The sequence below is a fragment of the Squalius cephalus genome, assembly GCF_949319135.1.
Source record: "Squalius cephalus genome assembly, chromosome: 7".
Classification (NCBI taxonomy): Eukaryota; Metazoa; Chordata; class Actinopteri; order Cypriniformes; family Leuciscidae; genus Squalius; species Squalius cephalus.
In genome coordinates, this window is record NC_137128.1 from 27,240,235 (window position 1) to 27,266,276 (window position 26,042).

Consider the following 26,042-nt stretch of genomic DNA (forward strand, 5'->3'; position numbering starts at 1 on the left):
AGCTCTTGAATGGGCAGACCTTTCAGATGAAGGCTGACATTCCCACTGCTGTAAGACTCGAGGGCCACAAACCCCTTCAATATTCCCTTTGACCTGCCAATCAAAATCAGAAAGACACAGAGATTGAGAAAAAAGCTCTTGGCATAACCAAGTGACTGAAACCCACATTCAATTTTGGTCCTGCTCGTCAGGTAGTTGGCATGCATGTTTCGACGGGAGTCCATTCACTCTGGCACTCTGAGCTTCAGCGCTGCTCTTGCATAAATACTTTCTATTTTACGATTGCTCGCACCGACTTGGCCTTTACGGCAGTTAGTGCTGTGAACTCTGAATTAAGCTTGATGCCTATAAATTACTCCTTCACTTTTGTCCAAGTGCACAAAGATTAGTTTGCAGCACATTGCACATTCTATTCAGACTGATGAAGGGGACATAGAGGCAATGAAAGCATGCCCTTTTGGAAAAGACCAGCTTTCTTACACTAGCATGTATCTATCCACTTTGCTCTAGGTGGATTTTTTCTAATTATTGCTAGTTGTTAGCGCTCCAGTTCAAAAAGCAAGGTTGAATAAAAATTCTTATTGGTTAACGTGGACGTGAGGGTGACCATTTTATGGTGTGACAAAATGAAGGCGTAGCTCATGAATATTAATTAGGTTATGTACAAATGCTTTTTAATATCTCTTGATAACTTCTAACTAATAATTTCCTGATACTTTTTCTACATCTGGTCTCCAAGGATTTTGTAGTTTTGTAGTACTTTTTATTTTAATAAATCAGAATTGCAGCTGATCATCAGTGGGTTTATATTAAGCATAGGGACCCGTTTGCTTTTTTTTTCACTGCTGCTTCCTACCCAAAATTGAAAATAATAATTTTATATATGAAAAAAAAATTATATTATAAAAACATTTAATATTATAATTTTTTTCTATTTAGCTTAAAAAAATTGTAACACACACACAATAATGTGTATATAATTTAATATTTAGTATATGTATTTATAGAAATCATTTAATTCATTTTTGAACAATTTTCATTTCTGTTCATATCTAAATGCACATGCTATGTTGGTTAAGTTAGTTAAGAACATCAGCATCAAACACTGTGCATGCTGGTGATCTGCAGTGCTCATCTTTTCAAAGGAATTAAACAAGATAATTAAGTTTATTTTATGGAGATCCATGTCGCTGTGAAAATGCCTACACAAGTCTGAAAATGAGTCTGTGTCTTAAAATAGAGAAGCACATCACCCAAAACACGGCCTCATCAGCAGTGCTTAATGATCTCATTCTTCCTCATTTATGGCCTTCCAGACAGAAAAACAGCAAGTTTCTTATGATTCATATAGTATTGAAGAGGTCAAGCAGCACATGATGTTTCTTTATTTGTGTTGACGTGGTTTTGTATGTCATAAGTGGATTATGATTTGCTTAGAACTCAAGATTACTGAGCTTAACTTCAACTGTTCACACACAGTGGATTTATCCTTGATTGAACTTCACAATTCTTAATGCATACTGGTCTCAGAAGCAAATGTTTAGTTTCAGAGAACTGAATAATGTAAAGTGTTTCCTTATTTAACTGGAGGCCATTTCCAGAGGCAGCCAGCTTGAGTGGCTGTTGTGTGGTTGAGCACACATCTCTAACATGGAGTGTTTGAACCTAAGGGCTATGCTCAAAGGCTCGTGACTAGACAGGACACTCTGCTGAAGTGCGATTAGAGGAGCTAGAAGCACAAGTCACTTCCAATTACAACAGACTAAGGCTAAACCGTAGGGTCTGAGGATCAGCTAAGCTTTCTAGCTACATCTTGCAGCAATTTCCATATCAACAACTGGTGCATTGTGTTCATTTGGTGTTGAGTAACAAACAAAGCAGCAAACTGGCATTATGTAATTATTTGCTTTTGAACTATTATTACTGTTGCTGTATCTATTTTGTAGCAAGTAGCCTTGTAGCATCGCTTGATAGTTAACCGTTCTACCGACTGTATTTTAACGACTACATGAAGAGTTGCTTGTATCTTAGCTACAGTTTCATAATAGATTGAATAGTTTTATTTTTTTGGTTCTGGAAAGACATATTTTTAATGTTTTAAACAATCAACACCCAGGTGCACAACGGTCCAACCTATTTAATGTGCTGTATTTTTCTTTTCATTTGCATCAAACTAAATATAGCTTGTACGCTGAGTAAATTCCATTAGTTAGGTGTTTGGGTGTGAGTTGTTCACAATGTTTCTCAATGTTTCTCATGTGAGTTGGTCACAATGTTTCTCAAAACAAATTTTCACAGATTTCTGTACTTGAACGGTGGATTGTAATTATTTGACAGTTGCCCTTTTCATGAGAACAAATCCTCTGTAAGAGTTCATTGCCTCCACCAGGGAAAACAAACGGACAAAGATTAATGGGCAGTGATTAACTAACATGCCCCTGTAATATTGGCTTATTTGTATTACAGCATTATCAACTTTTGCATCTGTGGATTTACAAATCATTATGACTACTGAAAAAAGAGATGAACTTTTGCTTCAATTAAATTTCCAAGGACGTTTCAGAAACACAAATTGGATGTGGCAGTCACTTGGGTTAAAGTTTGAAGTATTATCGTGTTCTTCGGTTCTTTCTATTCATCTCATCATTATTCTGTGGTGTAAAGTTCTCCTTTCAGTTTTAAAACAGAGACACCAGGGAGCCTCAAGCCATACTCAACATGTAAACTCAATTTCTTTAATATGTCCCCATTTCAACAAAGTCATTTTCATGTTTCCCACAATTTTCAAGCCGAAGCGTTACAAACCTTGCTTTATAACTCAGGGCAATTCTTACTTCCAAATATAAATAAAATCATTTCAATTTTAGTTCTCCACCTTTTTACTACTAACCACTGCTTTTTGTTTTGTTGTTGTTGTTTTCTGTGGTCAGACAAGAAATACGCTTCTAGATTTAAGTTTGATTCACATCAGATATTAAAGTGAAAGTCCCGGCTGACTTTCCAGCAAGTTTCATTCTCGCAGCCAAATTAGGTCCAATTAAACCTGAGTGATGCCGCCTTTTAAACACTGCACATCCTGGGTCTGAGAGACACAAGCCGTTAGGAGAGGAAGGGATCAGATCTTCAGCGCATGACGATGGTGACAGGCCTTTTCCTCCTGTCTGCTACATTTATCCCAGCATCCACATGCATATTAATGGACAACTTCCACACTCTCTTCCTTACACACTCACTCACTCTCTCTCTCTCTCTCTCTCTCTCTCTCTCTCTCTCTCTCTCTCTCTCTCTCTCTCTCTCTCTCTCTCTCTCTCTCTCTCTCTCTCTCTCTCTCTCTATATCTCTCTCTCTCTCTCTCTCTCTATATCTCTCTCTCTATCTCTCTATCTCTATGAGCCTGCGGTTGAACAGTGCTCAAAGATTTATGCCCTCAATTTGAATGTCCCTACTTGGGTGTTTGTGTTGAATGCTGCAATATTTATCATGTTGTTTTAATGATCTGAGGGTCTTTCCTCTCTAAAAATATTCTTAATATATAATAAAATTCACCCAGTGGGTTGTGATGAAAATGAAACAGGCTGATTAAAGCAGGCGATCCCTATTGTGCGGTTTGTTTGTTTGGGCTTTGTTTGTGATGGTATGCAGTTTAGGTGGGTTGTTCTGATATATTTTTGATAAGCAAATGGCAGACAAGGGTAAAATGAGATTAAATGGGACAACTGCACAGAGATGATATTCAGGGAGGCTAAGAGACATTGAAAGTGTTTCAAGACCCGTGGTAATCTTTTGAACACTATTTTCTTTCATGTTTACATATTTCCTAATGAAACGAAACATATTGAAGGTGAAGAGGAATTTTAGGGGGAGCGATGTTCTCATTCTAAAGTGCGTTTGATTGGACAAAATTCTGTGTAGTTCTGTATGAGTTACCATTGACCAATATTTTTTCTCTTTTTCCCAGAAAAATTTTAATAGTCCTTAAAATGCTAACTGTTTACAGACTGATGAAAATTGTCTCAGTTTCAATAACTTAGGACATTAAAAGAGACCATTCTACTCACTCTGGAAAACACCAGGAGAAATATGCCCAGGGTCCTGATCACCTGTTTTAACATGCTATAGTCTTGCTGCAAGGAGGCATGAGGACTGCAGATGTGACTGCAATGTCTGTAATGTAAGACTTCTAAGTCTAAGACACTACAAGGGAGACAGGAAGGACAGCTGAAACAAGCCACTTGTAACCATATGTCCGACGTTTTCGAGAACTTGCAAGTGGCTTGGTGGATAAGTGAAGAAACATCTCACAGCAAAAACTGGAAAATCTGGCTCAGTCAATGAAGATGAAATGCACTGTAGGAGTTAAAACTGCTGGTGGCCACACCAGATACTGACTTGAGACTGACCCACGCTCTGTTCAGGGACTTTGGAATTTTTTTCCATTTAGGTCTCATTTGTTGAATCTTTTTGCTCATACAAATATTTACACATAGTAAGAAATTTGCTGGAAAAAAGCAGTTGAAAGTGGGAGGATGTTTCTTTTTTGCTGAGTATAAATGACCTCAAAGCAATCGGAAATAGACTAAAAGCCATACATCTCTTTTTTCAATTTAATGGTGTTTAAGGGACTGTGTGAAAGATAAAAAAAAAAAAAAAAAAACTTTTTTGATTTGTAGGAAGTGACTTCTTGTCTCTTCTACAGCTGGTGATGGAGTTCTGTGGTGCGGGCTCAGTGACAGACCTGATCAAGAACACCAAGGGCAACTCGCTGAGGGAAGACTGGACCGCCTACATTAGCAGAGAGATCCTCAGGGTAACAGCTCAAGTCACTGTGCTTTATTCACTGTCTTCCCTGCTGGGAAAATCAGCTTCAAACCAGCATTTGGAACATGCTTGCCGTTTTAGGTGGTTTACCAGTCCAAACCAACTTGGCTAAGGCAGTTTACCAGGTCCACTGGCTGATATTCCACCTGGTCAACCACATAGCCAAGCTAATGTCCATCGATCGCCACTTTTGACTAGAAAAAAAAAAACACTTACATCCCTAAAAAGTGTTATATGGGTAGAGTTTAAATTTCACCAAACAAAATAGAGGAATATTATAAACCTATATAATGTAATTATTTTTCTGTGGAACACATGTTTTTGTATAATTTATATACAATAAAAATTATATAATGATAGAACCATACATTTCATCTGCTGTGTTCAAAGTGTAGTGTAAAGGCAGTGTATAAGGTATGCATTCAAAAGACTTCATAGATAGAGCACGCATCATTTTGTGCTCCACGGTAAAAAATAGCATGATGCCGGTTTGAAATTACTTGAAGATCTGAAAATGATAGTAAAGATTTTCTGTCAAAAGTTTTTCTGTCAACTATTCTTTTAAGGTACTTAATGTTTGAATGGCATTGCATTAGACACAATATCAAACCAAGTGACATTTATTTTAAATAAAGACAAACGAACATGTTGAAAAAACATCACACACACACACACACACACACACACACACACACACACACACACACACACACACACACACACACACACACACACACACACACACAAAATGCTTGTTAGGTTTTAAATGTAAAACTAAATGTGAAACCTATTTATAGTTAATAAATGGTACTCACTCACAGCCTAACTTGTGAATGAAGGATTCTGCCATTCTACTATCCTTTTTCTCTCTTAATTCATGTTTGTCTCTCTGCCAGGGTCTCACTCATCTCCACCATCACAAAGTCATCCACAGAGACATCAAAGGCCAGAATGTGCTGCTAACAGAGAACGCTGAGGTCAAACTAGGTAAGAGCGCAGCCCTGAGGCTCAGATAACTTTGCATAGCATTTACAGTCCTCGCTGTGACTGTGCAGAGGAGGTTTCAAAGCAAAGGAATGCGAGAGGAGCACGGCCCAGAAATGCTAATGCGCTGTTGTCCTTTAGCGGTGCCCCCTTTTAATACTCAGTGAGGAAATTATCATTGACTGTGAGACCAAGTAGGGTGGCTCAGAGGTAAATCAATTTAGCCAGTGTGAGGTAAATAATTGATCATTCTTTAGTTGACAGTCGCTACTCTAGCAGATTTCCTGAATATGCTCAAGGCTGAATGCTAAAAGTTTGGACTTGTGAAAGGAGCTTTTCAAAACAAATCTTTTTGTTTTACGGTCTCTCTCTGCCCTGAGTACATTTGCTTTTATCTCATTACATCTTCATTTGCAATGTGAGGAGAGGGCAATTACCTGAAAGCACAGGCATTTGCATATATTGGTTCAATTTAGCATACCTAGTTAAACTACTGTAGCATCTTATGAAATCCAGTACTTTACAGGAAGTCATGTATCTTGACAGCATGTTTTGCACTAATCAAAGCTGCTGCGCCTGTGGCCCTTTGCCCTATAGCACATTGTGTAAGCATTTTAAGTTTCAACTTAGTGACAAGCAGTTGGTCTACACTGGATGCGAAACTGCATCGCCACGCATTCACAGCCAGTCAAACGTGTTTGAAGTTTAATGTACAGTTTTGGATCAGTGGTGTTCCCCTGTGGGCATGGACTTCTCAGCACAAAGGTGTGATCACATTCTAGAAATTTTGGCGAAATTCACAGAGAACAAAACAAAATTTTGTGGCCAACAGTGTTGATGCATGAAGAACCGTGTCAACTTAACCAAAAGTCCCCGGCTTAATTTTTTGATTTTGAAATTTTTTTCTGGTGAAATAAGTACATAAAAGAATGGGGAAAAAAGCACTTATTGTGTTTTTTTGCCCCAAGTTTGTATGCCTGTTACTCAAGAAGTATTAAAGATATATTAATACCCTTTTAAATTCTGGTTCTTATCAAACCTTTCTTTTGGTATCTTCGTTTTAAAAGCCCTATATAATTCAGTCCCAGAGATATGGAGATCTTAATGCGGCTCCATGAGTAAATTGGTGAATTGTACACATTTTTAGTGGTCAGAAACCAAATGTGGGTCACTTTTCATACAGCTGATACTTGTTTAAAGGGGAATGTCTGAAGAACAAATGATACTTACTGAAACTAGAAATGTATCTTATATTTTTAAAGTCATTTTTACCCCCCTGTAATTTGGCTACAAATCTCATGTGAAAATTGTCATGTTGTGCCTCTACAATCCCTCTACAAAATAGTGGATTAAATATACAGCCATTACATTTAGAATTTTGGCTTTCATCACTCTTTATGTTTGTCTTTCTTCAGAAAAGATAACAAAGTCAAAAATTTGAGCCGGGAAGTTTCTGAAATTTGGTTAATTTGACGTGGAATGACCAAGAAGTCAATTTCTGTTGGTCAACACGAGCGAAATCTGCATGGGGGATCTTTTTTCCCTCTCCTGCTAAACTCCACGATGTGACCGCACTGCAGAAATAGAAACCCGCAGTGACTGACAAGATATCCTTTCACTTGTCAGAACAAAAATGTTTTTTAACACCTGGTTAGAACACTGATCAGACTGGTTTCCTCTCTCACTCTGTTTCATCTGAACCCCAGTGGACTTCGGTGTGAGTGCACAGCTGGACCGCACCGTGAGCCGCAGGAACACTTTCATCGGCACTCCTTATTGGATGGCACCAGAGGTCATTGCGTGTGATGAGAATCCTGAGGCCACGTATGACTATAAGGTGAGCTTTCCTCTCTCAGACATGTATAATCTGTATCATATGATACTACATGGTCTTCTTGAAGTGTCTCACATTGTGAGAAAACGCACATAAATGCATTTTGGACGTGGCAAAACAACAGAACGCTCTTATTTCGAATTGGTCTGCAGTGATTTAGCCGGTAGGAGAGTATTGATCACGGGTCCTCAATTTACTCGATACACATGTGAGCATATGCAATCAAAATCAAATAAACTCTCCTTGGAAACAATTTAGTCACCATTATCCACGAATCACTCAGGCTAATACAGTGATCCGTGCCACGGCTGGCAGTGTTGATAATGTCACAGTAATAGGATAAGCAAACGTTCCTCCCCTTCCCTGTCCAGAGGAATATTGGCCTGTTTCTTTCCAGCATTATGCTTTAGTCCATTTCAATGCATGTTAAAGAATTCATCCCTGATTTAGTTCAAAGCTCAGACAAAAGTAAAGTAAGAAAGTGATTTTATTGCAGTATGAAATGTCATCTGTATGCAGTGGTTTTACTCACTGCTGCTTTGCATTTATAATGTCATATCAAATTGCAGACTTGATGCTCAGCACCACTTAAATAAGTCTGAATTGTATTGGGTTTGCCTTCTGTTAGAAATTGTTTGTCCTTTTTCAACATATCCTCTGTGAAAGGAATTTAAATATTAGATTAGCTTTTTTTTTATTCTATTTTATTTGAGATTAGCATTTTTTTTTTATAACCCTGTTACTAATATTTGTCTACAATGACATAATAAACATAAAAATGAAATGGACGTTAAATAAAGAAAGGGTCCAAATTATTTTACTACTTGAGGGTCACGATTCTAAGGACAATAACTTTTTTGTAGTGGGAAAAATCATGTACAATGTGGCACATCTAAATGTTGTTTTTAATCATTAAAATTATATTATAATTTTAATGTTTTTACTATAATCTATTTTTTCTTTTTTCCATCTAAATCTAAATGAAAAAATTAGATATTTTATGATTTCAGTTTATTGATAGTCAAGAGCTCTGATATTTTTAATGAGAATTCAGAAGTGTGATGTTCCTGTTCATGACAGGTGCTTTGGATAGGAAATTTACAGCAGTGTGTGTCTGTGTGTCTCTGATAGATGAGTGAAGTCTTACAGAACATCTCTCACATATTTGTTTTTAAATTCAAGGGATGTGGACAAATCATTCAACAGGTTGCCATAGAATGCACAGTACTGTTATAGTTCCAGAGAAACTGGCAGGCAGCCAGACTTCCATAGAAGAGAAACTAAAGGTTTTCACACAGGTTTGCCGTTTGCGCACTTGTGGTTACCTTTGTCTGTAGAGAGAAACAATAAAGAAGGGAATCTGGGATGGGTGAATCACTGTGGTTCTGAAATAAACTATGAATACTTTAGTCATATCTCATCCTTTGCTTGGATTAATTAGTCATTAATAGCTGATATATCCACACATGTGAACAGGGTCAGGAATTAACCAGTGCAGTGGGCAAAAATGTCTCAGAAAGTTACATTTTTAAAAATATATTTTATAGCATTTTATTAGAAACATCTAGTGAGTTTAGGAGAGCCTCCCCCAACACAATAGCCGTCTGATTTGTTCTATATTCACTCAAAGCTGAGTGTGGAGTGTGGAGTTAATATAAATATCAGTTTAATGTGAAGAAAATGTGTAACTGAAGTTACGTTAACAACTACTGTGAAGTTTTAGAGCTGCATAATCTAACATAAGGACCAGAACATTATTGCAGTGTATTCTAGCAGACTGTTTTGTGTTGTGTCTTGTGCATTTATTTTGTAACATCTGTAATAATCCAAACTGAGACTTGATGGCCCAACATGCTGTGTGATTTATATGATTAGAAAAAAAGCCCTCATAAAGGTTTAACTGGTTTGCGTCGAACAACACCCTTAATGGTGGTAATACAGTATCGCTTGAGCTCTCATGGCTTATTGCTTCAGTTGAGGTTGTGTTCACCGTTTAGGATATTATTAGGTTGTAAATGTATGAGCTGTTTGAGCAACATTGGTGTGGTTGTGGTGGTTGTCAACACCCTTAATTAAACTGATGAGAGTTTTCCTGTAGATTAGTTTTTAAGTAATTAGTTCAAAGTAATTTTAAGACCTGTTTAAGACCTGTTTAAGTCCAGTTTTTTCTCATTTTATATTTTGTTTCTTGTTCTTTTGTATTATCTTTGTATTATTGATAGTTTAAAATGCTACAATGATTTAATTTCCCCCATATACAGTACAGGCCAAAAGTTTGGACACATTACTATTTTTAATGTTTTTGAAAGAAGTTTCTTCTGCTCATCAAGCCTGCATTTATTTGATCAAAAATACAGAAAAAAATTTAATATTGTGATATATTATTACAATTTAAAATAATTGGTTTTCAATTTATTATACTTTAAATTATCATTTATTTCGGTGATGCAAAGCTGAATTTTCAGGATCATTACTCCAGTCTTCAGTGTCACATGTGACATCCAGTCAATCACATGATCCTTTAGAAATCATTCTAATATTCTGATTTATTATGAGTGTTGGAAACAGTTCTGCTGCCTAATATATTTGATGAATAAAAGGTTAAAAAGAACTGCATTTATTCAAAAAAATTGTTTTTTTTTTATATAAATCTTCTTTATCACTTTTTATCAATTTAACACATCCTTGCTGAATAAAATTATTGATTTATTTAAAAAAAAATAAAGAAAAAAATTACTGACCCCAAATTACTGACCAGTAGTGTATATTGTTGTTATAAAAGATTTCTATCTTGAAAACATTTGCTTCTTTTTTTTTCTTTTCTTTTTTCTTTTTCTTTTTTTTATTCATCAAAGTATCCTAAAAAAGTATCACAGGTTATGAAAAAATATTAAGCAGCAGAACTGTTTCCAACTTTGATAATGAATCATCATATTAGAATGATTTCTAAAGGATCATTTGATAGTCTGGAGTAATGATCCTGAAAATTCAGCTTTGCATCACAGAAATAAATGATAATTTAAAGTATAATAAATTGAAAACCAATTATTTTATATTGTAATAATATATCACAATATTACATTTTTTTCTGTATTTTTGATCAAATAAATGCAGGCTTGATGAGCAGAAGAAACTTATTTCAAAAACATTAAAAATAAAATTGTTATATAAAAAACAGTTGAATGATTATAGTCAAGATGACATGGGACAGACCAAATTTACACAGTGGCATACAGATTAATTTAAATCTAGCAACTTTTTTACTAGGTTAATTGTATGTTATCTAATATCGCTACGCTTTTCCCTATGAAGTCTTGAGTTTTTTTTGTGTCCTGTCTTACGTGAAGTTTCCTCTCTCTCTTGTGTTTCAGAGTGATCTGTGGTCGTTGGGAATCACAGCCATTGAAATGGCCGAAGGAGCCCCACGTAAGTAAAACGATTCGGGTTTATATTATCATAGCAGAGCTATATGCCATCCAAAGCTACATTAAGACAGGGCTAATTCATTTTGGAAAGCGCAAGGGCATAAAAGCAGAATCCTCGCTCTTAATTTTTGTAGAAATTCATCCAAAAAATGTACATTTGATGAAATAACCCTGAAGCGATGCAAACACTGAATTAAATACTTAAAAATACTTTCTTTTCATTTAAAACTTGATGGACGCAAGCCAACGCATATAAACAAACAACAGACTGTGTGTTGAGTCCTGTTGCATTATGGCATTGGCTGAAGCATATGTGAAGGTCACAGACGTCTTCCTTGCATCTGTTAGATATATAAGACTCGCTCTTCGCTCCGTCCTCAGCGGTCAGTGTCTGGACCAGCCATGTGAGCTGCTCTCAGTGGAAGGCTGTCTCACAGATGGCTGAGCAGTGATGGATAGGCAAAGGGCAGGCAGACTGTAGTGATCTTGTCCTGGCTGGAGAGGGGAATAATCCTGTAGGAAGGTGCCCTGGCAGGGTGGTACTGCTTTGGCCAGGGGACAGAAAGCTGCTGGGCAGTGCACTTGAGGACAGATCTGCCTTTTCTTTTTAATGTAGTCCATTGGTGAGATGACTCACCGTTGTGACTGCTGACAACAAATGAAAATGTGTGTTTGGGCATGTATTTTTGTTGGCACTGGCATATTGGCCCTCGGTATGTAGCAACAGATCTGTGTCCAAAAGTGACATTGCTGGTCAAACTTGCTAAGCTCGACCGTCCTCTAGTTTGGAATCAGCTTGCCAACCCTGCTGCCAGGCTGAAAGACATCGTACCCTCAAACCGTGACCATTCTGTGCTGGGAAGTTGCTTGCACTTGCCATGTAGTCTGATACTTGGCATCTGTTTATTCAAGCCACACAATCCTATTCCAGAGTTGATATTAGCTTCGTATTTTGTTGATTTATTGAAAGCTAGCTGTTGGACTTCACAAGAATGATGAATGTTTACTTTAATTTTTAACCTCTTGTTGATGCATGATGTTGTTCATCTCTCTCTCTCTCTCTCTCTCTCTCTCTCTCTATCTATCTATCTATCTATCTATCTATCTATCTATCTATCTATCTATCTATCTATCTATCTATCTATCTATCTATCTATCTATCTATCTATCTATCTATCTATCTATCTATCTATCTATCTATCTATCTATCTATCTATCTATCTATCTATCTATCTATCTATCTATCTATCTTAAATTTATGCATTACATTTAAGCATTAGAATTTTACATTTTAACTTCCATTGTCAGTGTTCAAAACAAGTGTCGCAACATTTGAGAGTAGTGTTTATCAATATATTTTATAATATATTTACAACACACATATACTGTATATACATATATAAAACATTTCTGCAAATGTATATTTATTTAATAATATTTGATTTATTTTTTGACACAAGGGTAAATCAAGCACATGATTTGTTACATGTGAGGGAAAGTTTGGGCCATGTTCAATTGCACTGTGAATTAAGCCTTTAAATAAATAAATAAATATAAATATATATAAATATATATATATATATATATATATATATATATATATATATATATATATATATATATATATATATATATATATATATATATATATATATATATATATATATATATATATATATATATATATATATATAATTTATTCTGTAAGTGCTTTCTTGAACTGAGGATGGATGTTAAATAAGGGATTTTGATCATATTAATATAAGCAGTTTGTATATTTTAGCTTGTCATGGTTCTGAACATTGTCCAATCAGAATTAAGTATTTAAGAGAGAGTAATAAACAGAAATATGCATTCTACTTTTCTGTTTTAGCTTTAAAGAGTGCATGACAGCATATAAACAAACTCTCATGGATATTTGTCCTGTCAGTTGGATTGAGATGTGCTGGACAGTGTTAGTCAGCACAACACATCCAGTGTTAACGTTCTCCTCTCTTTCTCCACAGCCCTTTGTGACATGCACCCAATGAGAGCCCTGTTTCTGATCCCTAGAAACCCGGCTCCCAGGCTCAAGTCCAAGAAGTGGTGAGTGCCCCTTCTCTTTTGTTTACAAAGGTCACAAGACCAGACCCCCAGTCCAGAGCTTCTGCGAGACCAAACAAGATCTCACAAACACTCTGTCCAATCTACTATTAATCAAAAAGTCCTGAACACTTCTTCACTGTTCACTTCATCTGTCACGTGTGATCTTCATTTGGTATGTCAGCCCGTTCAAGCACAAACACCTTGAGAAAGGTTGCTTGTCACTCTAGACATACAGGTTTTTCAGTCTGTGGCTGATATTACTTGATTTCTAAACGTGTGAACAAACTGTCTGGAAATGCACACCCACATCGGTTGTTCTTACCAGATAGTTGATATACAAAACAAGGAGACAAAAATAAAAAGAAGAAAAGCCTGCAGCATTCCCCTCAAGCTCTTCCTCATATCTGCAGGTCTAAAAAGTTCCAGACCTTCATTGAGAGCTGTCTGGTGAAGAACCACAACCAGAGGCCCAGCACAGAGACCCTCCTCAAACATTCCTTCATTCGAGATCTGCCCAATGAGAGGCAAATCCGCATCCAGCTCAAGGACCACATCGACCGAACCAAGAAGAAGAGAGGCGAGAGAGGTGAGCCTTATCAGATATATTAGACATGTCTCGCTTTGTGTGCTACTCATGTCAAAACAAATGACCTTCTTGTACCATGAAGATGGAAACAGGCATGTGCAGCACAGAGCGAAGTAAAATTCCCTCACCAGACACTTAATCTCTGCTGAGTTTGACATTTAGCATTTATCACATAACACATGACCTCCATTCCTCATTTTCCATTTAGCTTGCCTTTTCCCCCGTATAGCCCCTTAAATTGCTGCTCGAAGTTATATAATATGAGTTTAGCAATATTGCCCTTCTCCAAATGGCCATTTTGACTTTGTCTCAAATATAGGTTGAAAATGAAGGATGCTTATGTGCTGTTATAAATGATGTTGAGAAGAGAACAGTTTGAGAAGATTTAGTTCTAAACCAGGGCATGTAGGTAAATCAGAGTTAAGAGTAAAAAATGCTATACATTTTACAATTAAATACAATTAAACTGATCAAAACTGACAGTAAAGAGATTTATAATGTTAAAAAATATATATATATATTTTTTAAACTTTCTATTAATCAAAGAATCCTGGAAAAAGTAACACAGTTTACACAAGTATTAAGCAGCACAACTGTTTTCAACATTTTTGAGCAGCAATTCAGCATATTAGAATGATTTCTGAAGGATCATGTGACACTGAAGACTGTAGTAATGATGCTGTAAATTCATCTTTACCATTTATAGGAATAATATTAAAAATATAAAACAGTTATTTTAAATCGTAATAATATTTCATATTTTCATATAATAATATTAGTGTTTATAAACAATATTAGTCCAAATAAATACTTGTGAACATAAGAGACGACTTTCAAAAACATTAAAAAGTCTTACAGACCCCAAACTGAATGGTAGTGTATACAGAGGCCCCAAAACACATTTAGGCACCTTTGTACAATTAAAATGCTTATTTCATTTTATTAGAAAAAAAATATGAAGCCAACTATATTAAACTACATTTTTAGCAAAATTATTGTGAGACAACCAGAAAGTGTTATTTTTAGTAATCTGAAACCTGAAAACCTGAAACAAAATTCTGTTTGAGAAATGTTATACATACAACTTGGCAGATATTCTGTTAAATACTGTTTGTCTCTTAAAGGTATGGTAGTACAGCTTATGTAATTCTAAATGTCAGAGAGAGTGTGGATAATGGTTGTTAAAAACTAAATTCTGTTTGTGACTGGTGCTAGAAACCTTAAACATCATGAGTACACCTCAGGGAAAAGCTCCAAAATCATAGAATATTGGCACTTTAAAAGCAGACAGATGCTTTAAGGACACAGAATGTCAAGGTACCTGTTAGGGATCCCATCAGGGAGGGTTTTGCATGTCTGAAATGTGACATCAGGACATTTTCACACCTGCAGATGAGACTGAGTACGAGTACAGTGGGAGTGAAGAGGAGGAGGAGGAGCATGACATGGGAGAACCCAGGTACAACCTGCATGAGTTGTTTGGGGTTGGGTTTTCTAATGGGCATACAATTATAAGGGAACTGGATGTGGGTATATGCGACAAAACTAATCGAAACGTCCAATGATCATTCCCCATACAGCTCCATCATTAACATACCAGGAGAGTCCACTCTAAGGCGGGATTTCCTACGCCTGCAGCTGGCCAATAAGGAACGATCAGATGCCCTGCGCAGACAGCAGCTGGAACAACAGCAAAACGAGGGACACAAGCACCAATTACTGGCAGAGAGACAGAAACGCATCGAGGAACAAAAAGAACAGAGGCGCAGGCTAGAAGAGGTTTGCTTATAGTGTGTGTGTGCAAGGCAAACTTGAGTTTACCATAACCGTCTGGGTTTACACCAGCTGTTGTCTCATGGTACAGGACTCATTATAGGTTTAAAAACTCTAGCTGCTCTGAGCTCATATGAATGGCACTTTTCGTATTATAAATCCACGAATGAGCCTCTCTGCATTTACCGTACTCACTTAGACCCGCTCAGTGATTTAAGATATCTATTTAAAGGTGCACTATGTAATTTTTAGCGCCATCTAGTGGTGAGGTTGCAAATTGCAACCAACAGAAGTTACGGTGGCCAACAGGAAAAGATGTCATCTGAGACAGCAAAGAGTAGCCAGTTAAGCAATGAGGTTTCTTTACAAAGTTAAATTAGATTTACTTAATTTTTCAGTAAATCAATGTTATTGCAAATTATTGTTACTTGTTCATCATTGTGTCAGTGTTTTATTCGCTGACTTTAGCTAGCCTCTTTGCATTAAGAACAACATAGTGACAAAACGCGTTTGTCCGTTTAGGGCAAGGGATGGGCAACTTCGGTCCTGGAGGGCCACTGTCCTACAGAGTTTAGCTCCAACCCTGAAAAAAATCACCTGCCTGTGATTTTCTAGTAATCCTGAGGACCTTGATTAGCTTGTTCAGGTGTGTTTGATTAGGGTTGAAGCTAAACTCTGTAGGACAGTGGCCCTCCAGGACCGAAGTTGCCCATCCCTGGTTTAGGGTATATAACAGAGCAGCTAGAGGAGTTAAGGAAGTGATGCATTATGGGAAGCAGGAAACGGAACATTCTAATAATAAGCTAGTTTTCTGTGAAGACTGTTCTTGGAATACAGAATCTATCTATCTATCTTAAATAGTGCTATAAATGTTTCTAAATACTATAAATTGTGAATATAAAAAAATATAATTTGAATTTGTAAGTTTGATTCATTCCAATGAATCAGTTCAAACTTTCCATTTCAATGAATTGCTTAAACCATGCACTGCATTATTGCTCTAATTTGTTCACAGTATTCATAGTATGTGGGAATTTTACATTAAAATATTTTAGTAACACATATTAAAGAAAAGGCAAAGTCTCTGTGCTTATAAATTAAAATTGACCATCATTTTACTTGTGTTAGATATATTAAAAATAGTTTTGTGAAAACTTATGTTTTATAGTCGTTTCATTTCTTGCATTTTATTTTATTTTGCTTTGCCTTTAATTATTTTGTATTTATTTTTGGTTGAAATGATGGCTCCTCGGATTGGAGGAGCTATTTCATTTAAGACATTTTGGAGCAAATACATAAATATTGAAATGTATGTGGACTGTTATCAAAAGGCAAAATTGTGGGTTTTTTTCCCTTTTTATTTATTTGTTTTTTTTTGGCTATGTCACCTAGCTCTCATTTACTGGTGTGGATTATGAAGGGCATCAGCTGGTCTGGCTGAATTGGAAATTGAATGTCCCAATAGCATCACACATTAACAAACGACACACTCCAATTGAGTTTTACTAGAGCCTCACTACACATTAAACCAGAGGGCATAGAAGGGAAAATGCTGTTTTTCAGCTTCTTCAATGTTGCTAAGGAAAGACTCAACAGGTTTAAGACTGAATTTTATGATTGATTGATTGTGTGTGTCTTACAGCAACAGCGACGTGAGCGTGAGCTCAGGAAGCAGCAAGAGTTAGAGAGGCATCGCTTTGAGCAGCAGGCCCGTCGAGAGGAGGAGAGGAGACAGGCCGAAAGGGAGCAGGTACTCAAGCTGTTTCCCACTGCACTGCTCCGATTATACAGCTGGAAACCAACTACACACTCAATTAATGAAAGTTAATTGTTGTTAAAGTAACCCTGTGAATGACTCCGTAACGAAAAGGTTCTGCGGAGAGCAAGATAAGACACGGGAAATGAGAGCACAGCTTTTCTCTTTATCTGCTCCAAGTTGATTGACCATCTAACACCCTTAACTGGGATTGTGTGTGTGACCTTGAACCATTCCCCCACACATCTCATGATGTATGAAGGGATGGCTGAGTCACTGACTTGATAAATGGATGAGAATATCTTAGTCTTTTTCATTTGTGTGGGTGAGGTTAATTACCTTGCTGTTCTGTATGTTTCTAAGAATGGCTCTGTTAATGCCCGCTGTTTTCCAGAGCTCTTGACGTGCGCGCACGCTCACTCACACACTGCTCACTCACACACTGCTCACGCTAAAAAGGTTTTTCCATCATCATCATCATCATCTCACTGTTGCTCTTGAGGACATGGCGATTACACTCCCTTCTGTCTGCTCTCACTATCAATATTCTCTCCCACCTATTTTTGTCCTCTCAGGCACACTGCTTCAGGTGTGCTGATGTACGAACCCCCAGTGGGCTCTTTCTTTCCCTCTCCACACATTCACACCCTCCCTTCATCAAAAAAAAAGTCATCAAATTTCTGGCTAAGAAATGATCTATCGTTCTATCATTCTAGCTACCATTCTAGCAATTGTACTATCGTTCTAGCTAGTTATCGTTTTTCTATCTATGGTCTAGCTAGCTATCATTCTATCTAGCTATCAGTCTGTTAAACAATAATTTTAGCTAAGTTTTTATCTTGCTATTATTTAACCTAGCTAGCTATAATTTCTTTCTAACTATGGTTTCTCCAGCTAGCTATTGTTCTATCTATGGATCTAGCTAGCTAGCTGTCATTTTATCCATCTGTTGTTCTAATGGTTCTAGCAAGCTAGTTAACTTGCTTTCGTTCTATCCATCACTGAAAATTGCATACTGTAGGTACTACATTTAGTGTGAAACTTTCTTCTCAGCCATTAAAAAGGCGTCTTCTATTTAGTATGAACGTGTGTAGGGAGAATGAAATTCGGATGCACTACATTCACCATCTGATCTACCTGTGGTCTCATGGGACAGTAAAGTGTCCATCAGATGCGCACTTCTGAATATCGCTGGAAGTAGTTGGTCATTTAGATACTTTTTGCCAACGGTTTTATGAGTACTATGAATTCGGACATACATACTACTGTTGTTTGGAAATAGGCATGTTCGGACGCAGGACAAAAGTCTATTGTTTAGATTAATATGTCTTTATGGCTAGCTATCTGTCATTCTGTTGTTCTTTTCATCTCACACTTCTTTATCATCTTCTGTGATATTCTACTGTCACACTTTCATTCTGAATCCTGTAGAAACTGTGATAAACTCAGTCTTCTGTGTTTTCCTGTCTTTCTGTCTCTTGCGTCGTGGCGGGTCTGTAGGAGTATATCCGTCGTCAGTTGGAGGAGGAACAGAGACAGCTCGAGATCCTGCAGCAACAGCTCTTGCAAGAGCAGGCGCTCCTACTGGTAACAGAGAGAAGACACTCGCCTTGCTGTAGCCCTAAACCCTGTCCCTCCTCTCCCCTGACCCGCCGCTGCGCTGACCCAAATTATATCTCTGTTTGTTTATTCCTTTTGTGCTTGCAGAATCACAATTCTGTTTTATTTTGCATTGATGTATTGAAATGATTGAATTGTCATTTTTGTTTTGTATTTGTTTGTGCCTGTAATATGTGAGAAATAACAGGTTTTAGAAGAACAAGAACAACAATCTTATCCATTCCTTTGGCCAAAATCAAGTTCCGTCCTACTTTTTTTTTTTTTTTTCTTGTTCGAGAAGCCACCTGTGTCACTACTGTGCCACTGTTCATTCAGTATATGTTCATACATGCATCAGTTAAATAGAGATTAATTGTAGTGCTGTTAACGTATTTATGTACGATACATCATGTGTATTCATGATGACATTTTAATCTACACATTAATGCTGGAAGTCCTTTTTATTGCTATAACTGTTGTACTGTCCCAACAGAAGCACAAGAAAACAAGCTGTTATTTGTGTATTGTGCAAATGACAGCAGAGCTTTTTTTTATCCTTAGCAAATTAAAACATTTGTTCCTGTGAAATCCCATGCTTTGGTGCATTTTAAGAGAAACCAGGAAAGGTGTAGACCAGAGCAAGTCTTTCTCAGTGTAGAGGAGGCCAGAAAGATGCAATAAAACTTGCTTTTCATTGAAGCCACTAGGTAGACTGAGGAGAAAAGAGAATGATAAAAGACTGCAAAACTGCACAGAGGACTTTGTTCCAGGTAATTCAGTTCTATAGCTTCAGATGTAACTTTTTAGAGGAGTCTAGAGGATACTTAACCTTTTTTTTTCATCTGAAGCCAGCCCGGTCTCACCCCAAAACGTCACATACTGACGCGTCTTGACCAAACGGCAATATACGACGAAAAGGGTACCCCTAAAACGTCCATATGAGACGAAGACATAAGCGCACCAGCAGCGCCTCTTAGCGGTACCCTAACGCATACCTAAACCTACCCATAACCCGAATAGTCACATACGGACGTTTTAGGGGTACCCTTTTCGTCGTATATTGCCGTTTGGTCAAGACGCGTCAGTATGTGACGTTTGGGGGTGAGACTGTGTTGCTGAAGCTGATCTCACACCATCCCAGATCTCTGCTATCAAGGCAGAACATATGCCTGGCATTGAATGGCGGTTCACCTGGATTTTGTGTGCTCCCATTTGTCTTGAGCAACGTATACCCCTTAAATGATCCAGCATGTGCATGTTTTTGTGTGTTTGTGTGCCAGTGTATGATCATTGTGCTTGTTTGAAACATTTATTGCAAAGCTCTTTGTGACATCACACAATGGTTATTTAAACTATCATCCTCTCTCTCTGTGTCTTCAGGAGTATAAACGTAAACAGCTGGAGGAACAGAAACAGGCGGAGAGATTGCAAAGACAGCTCCATCAGGAGAGGGCTTTCCTTGTCTCTCTCCAACAACAGCAACAAGACTCCAGACCTGCAGAGAAGAAGCAACTCTACCACTACAAAGATGCCGTTAACCCCAGTGATAAACCTAACTGGGCCAAAGAGGTAGGAAAACCTGAAATTAGACTGAATTTGTCCTTTTTCCAGCATCGCAGCGCTGTGTTACTCCAGGGATGATGCAATTTAAGGAACAAGTTCTTGTATGCAAATCTTAGTTTTTGTCCTAACCAGTTGTGACCATGACAAGCAACAAGTACCAGTGAGTTGCACACTCTCTAGCCCTGCCCTCAATGAAATCTGATTGGTCCAAAATCCTGCTCTTAATAGCTGTACATTAAACAGCAAATATCTTCTTATTGACTTCATGTCACACACTGTTTCACGTACTGTGCAGACAAACAAATTGCTTGTCACTGGAAACGCATTGTGCCTGGTTAGGAAACTGTGTTGCACTGCAGAAATATTTTCCATCACACTTTTCAGGGTCAGCAGCCTGGAAACTTTACCTGAAAGTCTAAAACCACTGATGCCGATTCAGCAAAATGAAACTGGACAGATTAACTCTCTTGATTTATCCTAGAATATCAGCAAAATGGCCAGCACAGTCTTCAAGTCTTTTTAGAACATTATATACAACGGAAGGAAACAGTATTTAATGTCTTTGTGATGTAATCTGGACTCCTTTTTTTTTATCGACAGTCATCACAGCGTTCTGATTTTGTCTTTGCTTCCCTAGGCCAAGCACACACTACAAGACACAAGGTTGTTGCACAAACTAGTAATCACAGATCTCAAAATGTGTTTTCACACAAGCGTACACGCATATTAAAGTCACTGTGCACGCACGTACACGCGCGCGCACACACACAAATAAATTGTGTACAAGTGTGATGAGATGAAGACTGTAGTCATAATAGTTGTCAATAAAAAGTGTTTAATTTTGTATGGTGCGAGTCACCCCCTCATTGTATTTTGTCATGTTGAAATAAAGTGATCCGTGGTGTTTGACTGAACGTGGAAGAAAATCATGCTCTTCAGCTGCCGAAGTGAAGTGAAAATGGTTTGAAGACAGACCAACATAGACAAAAAATTGTATGCTGATGTTAGTAAGGGTCCACAATGTGAAAAATCCTGAGTAGTGTTTTTTGTTTGTTGGACAGGTAAGTGAATTTGTGAGTGAGTTTAGACTGCTTTATAAAACTCACTAGTATCAGTGTAAGCGGCATAAAACTCAGAGAGAGTCATGCTGATCCACATTGATAGATGGCAGTGCAGTATCTAACACCACTGGTATTTAAAGTATGCGAAGAATAGTGACGTTATATCTAGCTAAACAATTACTGAATGCACTTTTAACACGAGAATTGATTCTTAAAAACATGGAAGGAGAGATGTGTCCAGCCAGTTTGAAATTCAACATTACATCTGTTACAACTCTTAGCGCAACTCACAAGGACTCACACTTGAACATCTTCGTGAAAGCGATATGAGCTTCAGTCTTGTAGTGTGTGCTTGGCCCAGCTGTTTTTTTTTTTGTGTGTGTGTTTTTTTTACCAACTTAACTGTGTTTAACAAAAAAAACTCTTGACTCACTGTTTCAGGTCCATGGCCGGCCCCTAAAAAAGACCCGACCCATCAACCACAAGCCTTCCTCATCCCCTTCCTGTCAGCAGCACCCCCCCAACTGGACCCCCTCAGTCCCCGCTAAACTGCCTCTCCCTATTAGTGAACAGATCACACAGCATTTAAAGCACCGGAAGCAGCAGAAGCCAACCATCCATGTCTCAGGCCTGCAAGAAAGTCGAGAGAACATTAGCCAGCAGGTGCACCAGCTTAGGGTCAGCCAGAAGACCAGGCAGAAGGTCTGCGAACGCAAGCCCAACCCAGCGGTCACTAAAGTGGTTAGTTCAGAGGACCTGGCCTCAGCCTCAGAATTGACTTACTTTAGTAAGTTCTGCCCTAGACTAGATGTAGGTGCTGAGCTGGTCCCTCAAATCGCTGTTAACCAGAAGTGTCTGATCACCAATGTGGAGGACTTTCTGTCCCAGTCAGCCCCAGAGCACTCCTTTAGAGATATAATGGCTAAAGATAAGCGTTCAAACTCTGTGCCAACCAAGAACCTCCTGATGGTACCACAGTGGGAGTGGGCCGTGCCCCTCGCAACATTCACTTCAGATAAATCGGTTCACATTAATCGCAGCTCCTCTGCTGTGGACCTGTCTACAAAGGACCGGCTCGGCCTGAGATTTAAACAGCCCATCTGGCGCTCCAATTCTTTTGAACGTGAGGGCTTTTTTAATGTGCATCGCAAGCCCCATAAAAAGTCCAGTAAAAAGGCTGAGCCACTTACTTCTGTTATGCGCTGGATGGGGCTCTCCCCTAGAAACACACCCAGAGCAAGCCCAGTCTCCTCTAGGTCGCCATCCCCAGTTAGCGGTAACCGCCGCTTATCCTTGCAGAGCCCTAATTTATCCCCGGTAGGCTCCCCGTTCTCCTCCTCCAACATGATGACGATCAGGCCCCTCGTTAATTGAGGGAGTTAGCGATCATTGTAAATAGATGTAAATAGCCTTTCTTGAACTGTATTATTGATTTGCTTTCTTAATCCTCAAAATAAAATCTCGCACAATGTTTTAGTTACTGAATTCTATTCCAAAATCTATATACGTAAATTATACAACTGCCCAATTAAACAGACATGTTAACCAGTCGTTCAGTCAGTACTCCACATGTCATAAGCCCCTTCCATTCCCATCTTACTGTCTGTAACTCATCAGTGACATCATGAAAGCCCCTCTGTCTTTTGTTTGACTCTGGTCCTGATTCTGAGCCCCATCAGATGGCCCACCACCCCTCCTGGATGGCCTCTGTGTTTGTGTAAGCTTTAGCAGTCAGTGCAGTCCATCGCTGGGTGCTTCTGGGTGCATTGTCCGTTGGTGATGGAGCTCCTCTTTTTCTCTTGCAAGGTGGCATGTGGTGAACTCTAAATCAAACAACCTTTGAGAGAGGTTAATGATGAATGGTTTAATATTTAGTCTGAAAAACATCCATTGTATTTTGAATATTGGGAAGTGTTCAGATTTTTTAGCAGTACTACTAGAAAGCTGAATGAGTTCCACAAGTTTCTCTATACCATAACCTAGCCAGCCGCGTCAAGCGCAGAGCAACAGGACATTCTGTCGATCACTTAGTTTTTATTTCAATGGCATTGCGCTGGGTAGCCCTGCCTATTGTAAAATCTCATTGGTCCATATTCCCAGTTCACATAACTGACTGCTGCAGGGATGATGTCATTTTATATGCCATCCTAGAAGTTAGTGTCACTGTTGTTCCCTTGACAATAGGATTTTCTTTATATTATTGCAGAAAATAAGCTGTTATTTAATCTGAATACTGCTTAATCACCCATTTTTAGATCTTATGAGCATCTTTTTCTGGCTGTTTTTTTAGTGCTCTGACAAATTGAGCTCAAAATGAAATGGTTTGAGGCGCACAGCTCATTCCTGCAGCACTTTACTGTACATTGAAAATCAAATATCCTCTTATTGTCTGTGATTGTGTCAGTCCCGCAGTAGTTTCATGTTCATTGAAAACATACAAATGTCTTGTTGCATTGCGCCCGATTAGGAAACACTGTTAGATTAACAATACAAGCAAAACTATCTTAACCAATGTAGCCAGTGCTTTTAAACAACATAATGGATCATTTAGTTGTAAATAGCCTGAATTATGACTCTTGACATAGTGTAATCATATCTCTGAGCAAGCTGCCATTCGTCTCCACACTAACCACTCCTTTCTTTTTGAATTTGACAAGCTTCTTCCTCAATAGGAATCCGCATTTCTGAGACGCTAAGATGGTTAACCAATGTCTGTCTAGTTCTTTAAAAGGATCTGTTGGTGCAAACAAAAAGCCCTCAACTTGTGAGACACTGAAAGACTTCACATATTCAGACTTGGACACATTCCACATCTCATGAATACAGATACGGATCGAATTAAATGTTAATGATTACCTTGACTTTCTTAGAAATTAGATAAGAACCAAAATCAAGCAAGTGTCTCATACAGTGTGGCGGGTTTTTCTATTGCCAAAGCAGATTCTTTGCCCATTAAACTTAGTTGAAGTATTTTCCTTCACCTCTCAAAGATCAGTCTCTCTGCTTATAGAAGGGTCTGCTCTAACTGATTGTTGTATGAATGACCTTATCAACATGCAACGGCTAATTCAGCTTCTAGCCGAATAGATTGCTTTTCTCTTTCAGATGGTGTGATGGTTTCTACTGATTAATTTAAGTAATATTGGCTTGTGCATTTCCAAAGTATGTCATTTCTAAGGCATTTTTCAGGGTCTTGCTAGTTTTTTTTTGTTTGTTGGTGGTGGCTGGGACAAACGGTGTGGCCTGTTCTTATATGGCTTTTTATTATTCATGAAGGTTGAGGAGCGCTCCAAACTGAACCGCCAGAGCTCTCCTGCGCTGCAGCATAAAGTGGCTAACCGTATCTCCGACCCTTCCCTTCCGCCACGCTCCGAGTCCTTCAGCAGTGGGGGTATGCAGCCGGCACGGACCCCTCCTGTACACCGCCCTGTGGAGCCTCAGGTACAACAACATTTAGCCTTTTTTATTTAAAGCACTCATCTTCAATAGGGATGCACAGTATATCAGGGCTATATCATTTTTTTCATACTGTACGTTATAATGTTGTGATGCCTGAATAAACTTGCAGCATTAAACTTTTTTTTTTTTTTTCACTTTTTACAGTATTTTTTTTTTTTTACTATTATAGAATTGTAATATTGGATATTTGGTGATCATATGAAAATAATTCTTGGTATATTGGCCAGAATTTTAATATTGTGCATCCCTAAAATTTGCTCATAAGTCAGTGACACATCAGTCTGTCCATTAAGGGTCTTATTGACGACATTTGTACATAAATAACATTTATTAATACTTATTATTCAAAAGATTAGTACCTGACATACCCATGGAAAGCTACACCGCAATCTCTAAATTATTTAAAAAATGATAATATTAATAATTTCTAAAACATTCTTATCCAGTAATCAAAAATGACTGTAAAGGTCATGAAAAATAATTGGTGAAAAAGTATCAGAATCCTCAACTAAGCACTTAATGGTTTCTTGCTCTTCTTAGATGGCTCATTTGGTTCCAGTGAGGTCCCATAGCTCTTCTCTGTCAGTCTCTCAATCCTTGCATGATCAATCTGCCAAGGGCGTTTCAGCGTTCCAGGAGAGCCTGGTGTCCCATCGGCCAGAGATGCCACGGCAGAACTCAGACCCAACTTCAGAGATGCCCCCTCCGGCCCCTCCGGCCCCTCGCATGGCCAGTCGTGAGGAAAAACCTGACCGCAGTTCCCCTTGGCTGAGGGAAGAAGACATTCCTCCCAAGGTCAGGATTATGATTAGGGGTGGGAATCACAGGGTACTTTACGATACGATATACGATACATGATACATGGCTCACGATATCACGCTTGGAGCAGGGAAATCTATTTAGAGCGCCTTATTTTATTAATGAAAAAATATCGATATTATTGTTAATTAAAATATCGATATTTGGTGCCAGCTCGTATTGCACGGAGAAGGACAACGATATATTGCCCTATTGATATTTTGTCCCACCCCTAATTATTCCTATAATCAACTTCACTGATGCGCTTTTTCCTTTTTCAAGGTTTTACACCTGAAGAGAT

At 38.1% G+C, this 26,042-nt stretch overlaps 1 protein-coding gene across 7 annotated transcripts in view; it reads left to right on the forward strand.

The window, feature by feature from the left end:
• Window positions 1–26,042, forward strand: part of tnika (TRAF2 and NCK interacting kinase a) — an 88,145-nt gene that overhangs the window by 47,310 nt on the left and 14,793 nt on the right. For 2 of the 7 annotated variants that reach the window (XM_079875845.1, XM_079875846.1), the window contains exons 5-18: window positions 4,697–4,807; window positions 5,715–5,805; window positions 7,509–7,639; window positions 11,008–11,062; window positions 13,068–13,146; window positions 13,557–13,732; window positions 15,125–15,191; window positions 15,313–15,511; window positions 17,148–17,255; window positions 18,762–18,848; window positions 20,241–20,429; window positions 21,926–22,225; window positions 24,761–24,925; window positions 25,484–25,738. In XM_079875845.1, the coding sequence (XP_079731971.1) occupies window positions 4,697–4,807; window positions 5,715–5,805; window positions 7,509–7,639; window positions 11,008–11,062; window positions 13,068–13,146; window positions 13,557–13,732; window positions 15,125–15,191; window positions 15,313–15,511; window positions 17,148–17,255; window positions 18,762–18,848; window positions 20,241–20,429; window positions 21,926–22,225; window positions 24,761–24,925; window positions 25,484–25,738 (2,013 nt within the window). The remainder of the gene's footprint in view (window positions 1–4,696; window positions 4,808–5,714; window positions 5,806–7,508; window positions 7,640–11,007; window positions 11,063–13,067; window positions 13,147–13,556; window positions 13,733–15,124; window positions 15,192–15,312; window positions 15,512–17,147; window positions 17,256–18,761; window positions 18,849–20,240; window positions 20,430–21,925; window positions 22,226–24,760; window positions 24,926–25,483; window positions 25,739–26,042) is intronic. The other 5 variants (XM_079875848.1, XM_079875849.1, XM_079875850.1 and 2 more) reach the window with 3 other exon arrangements.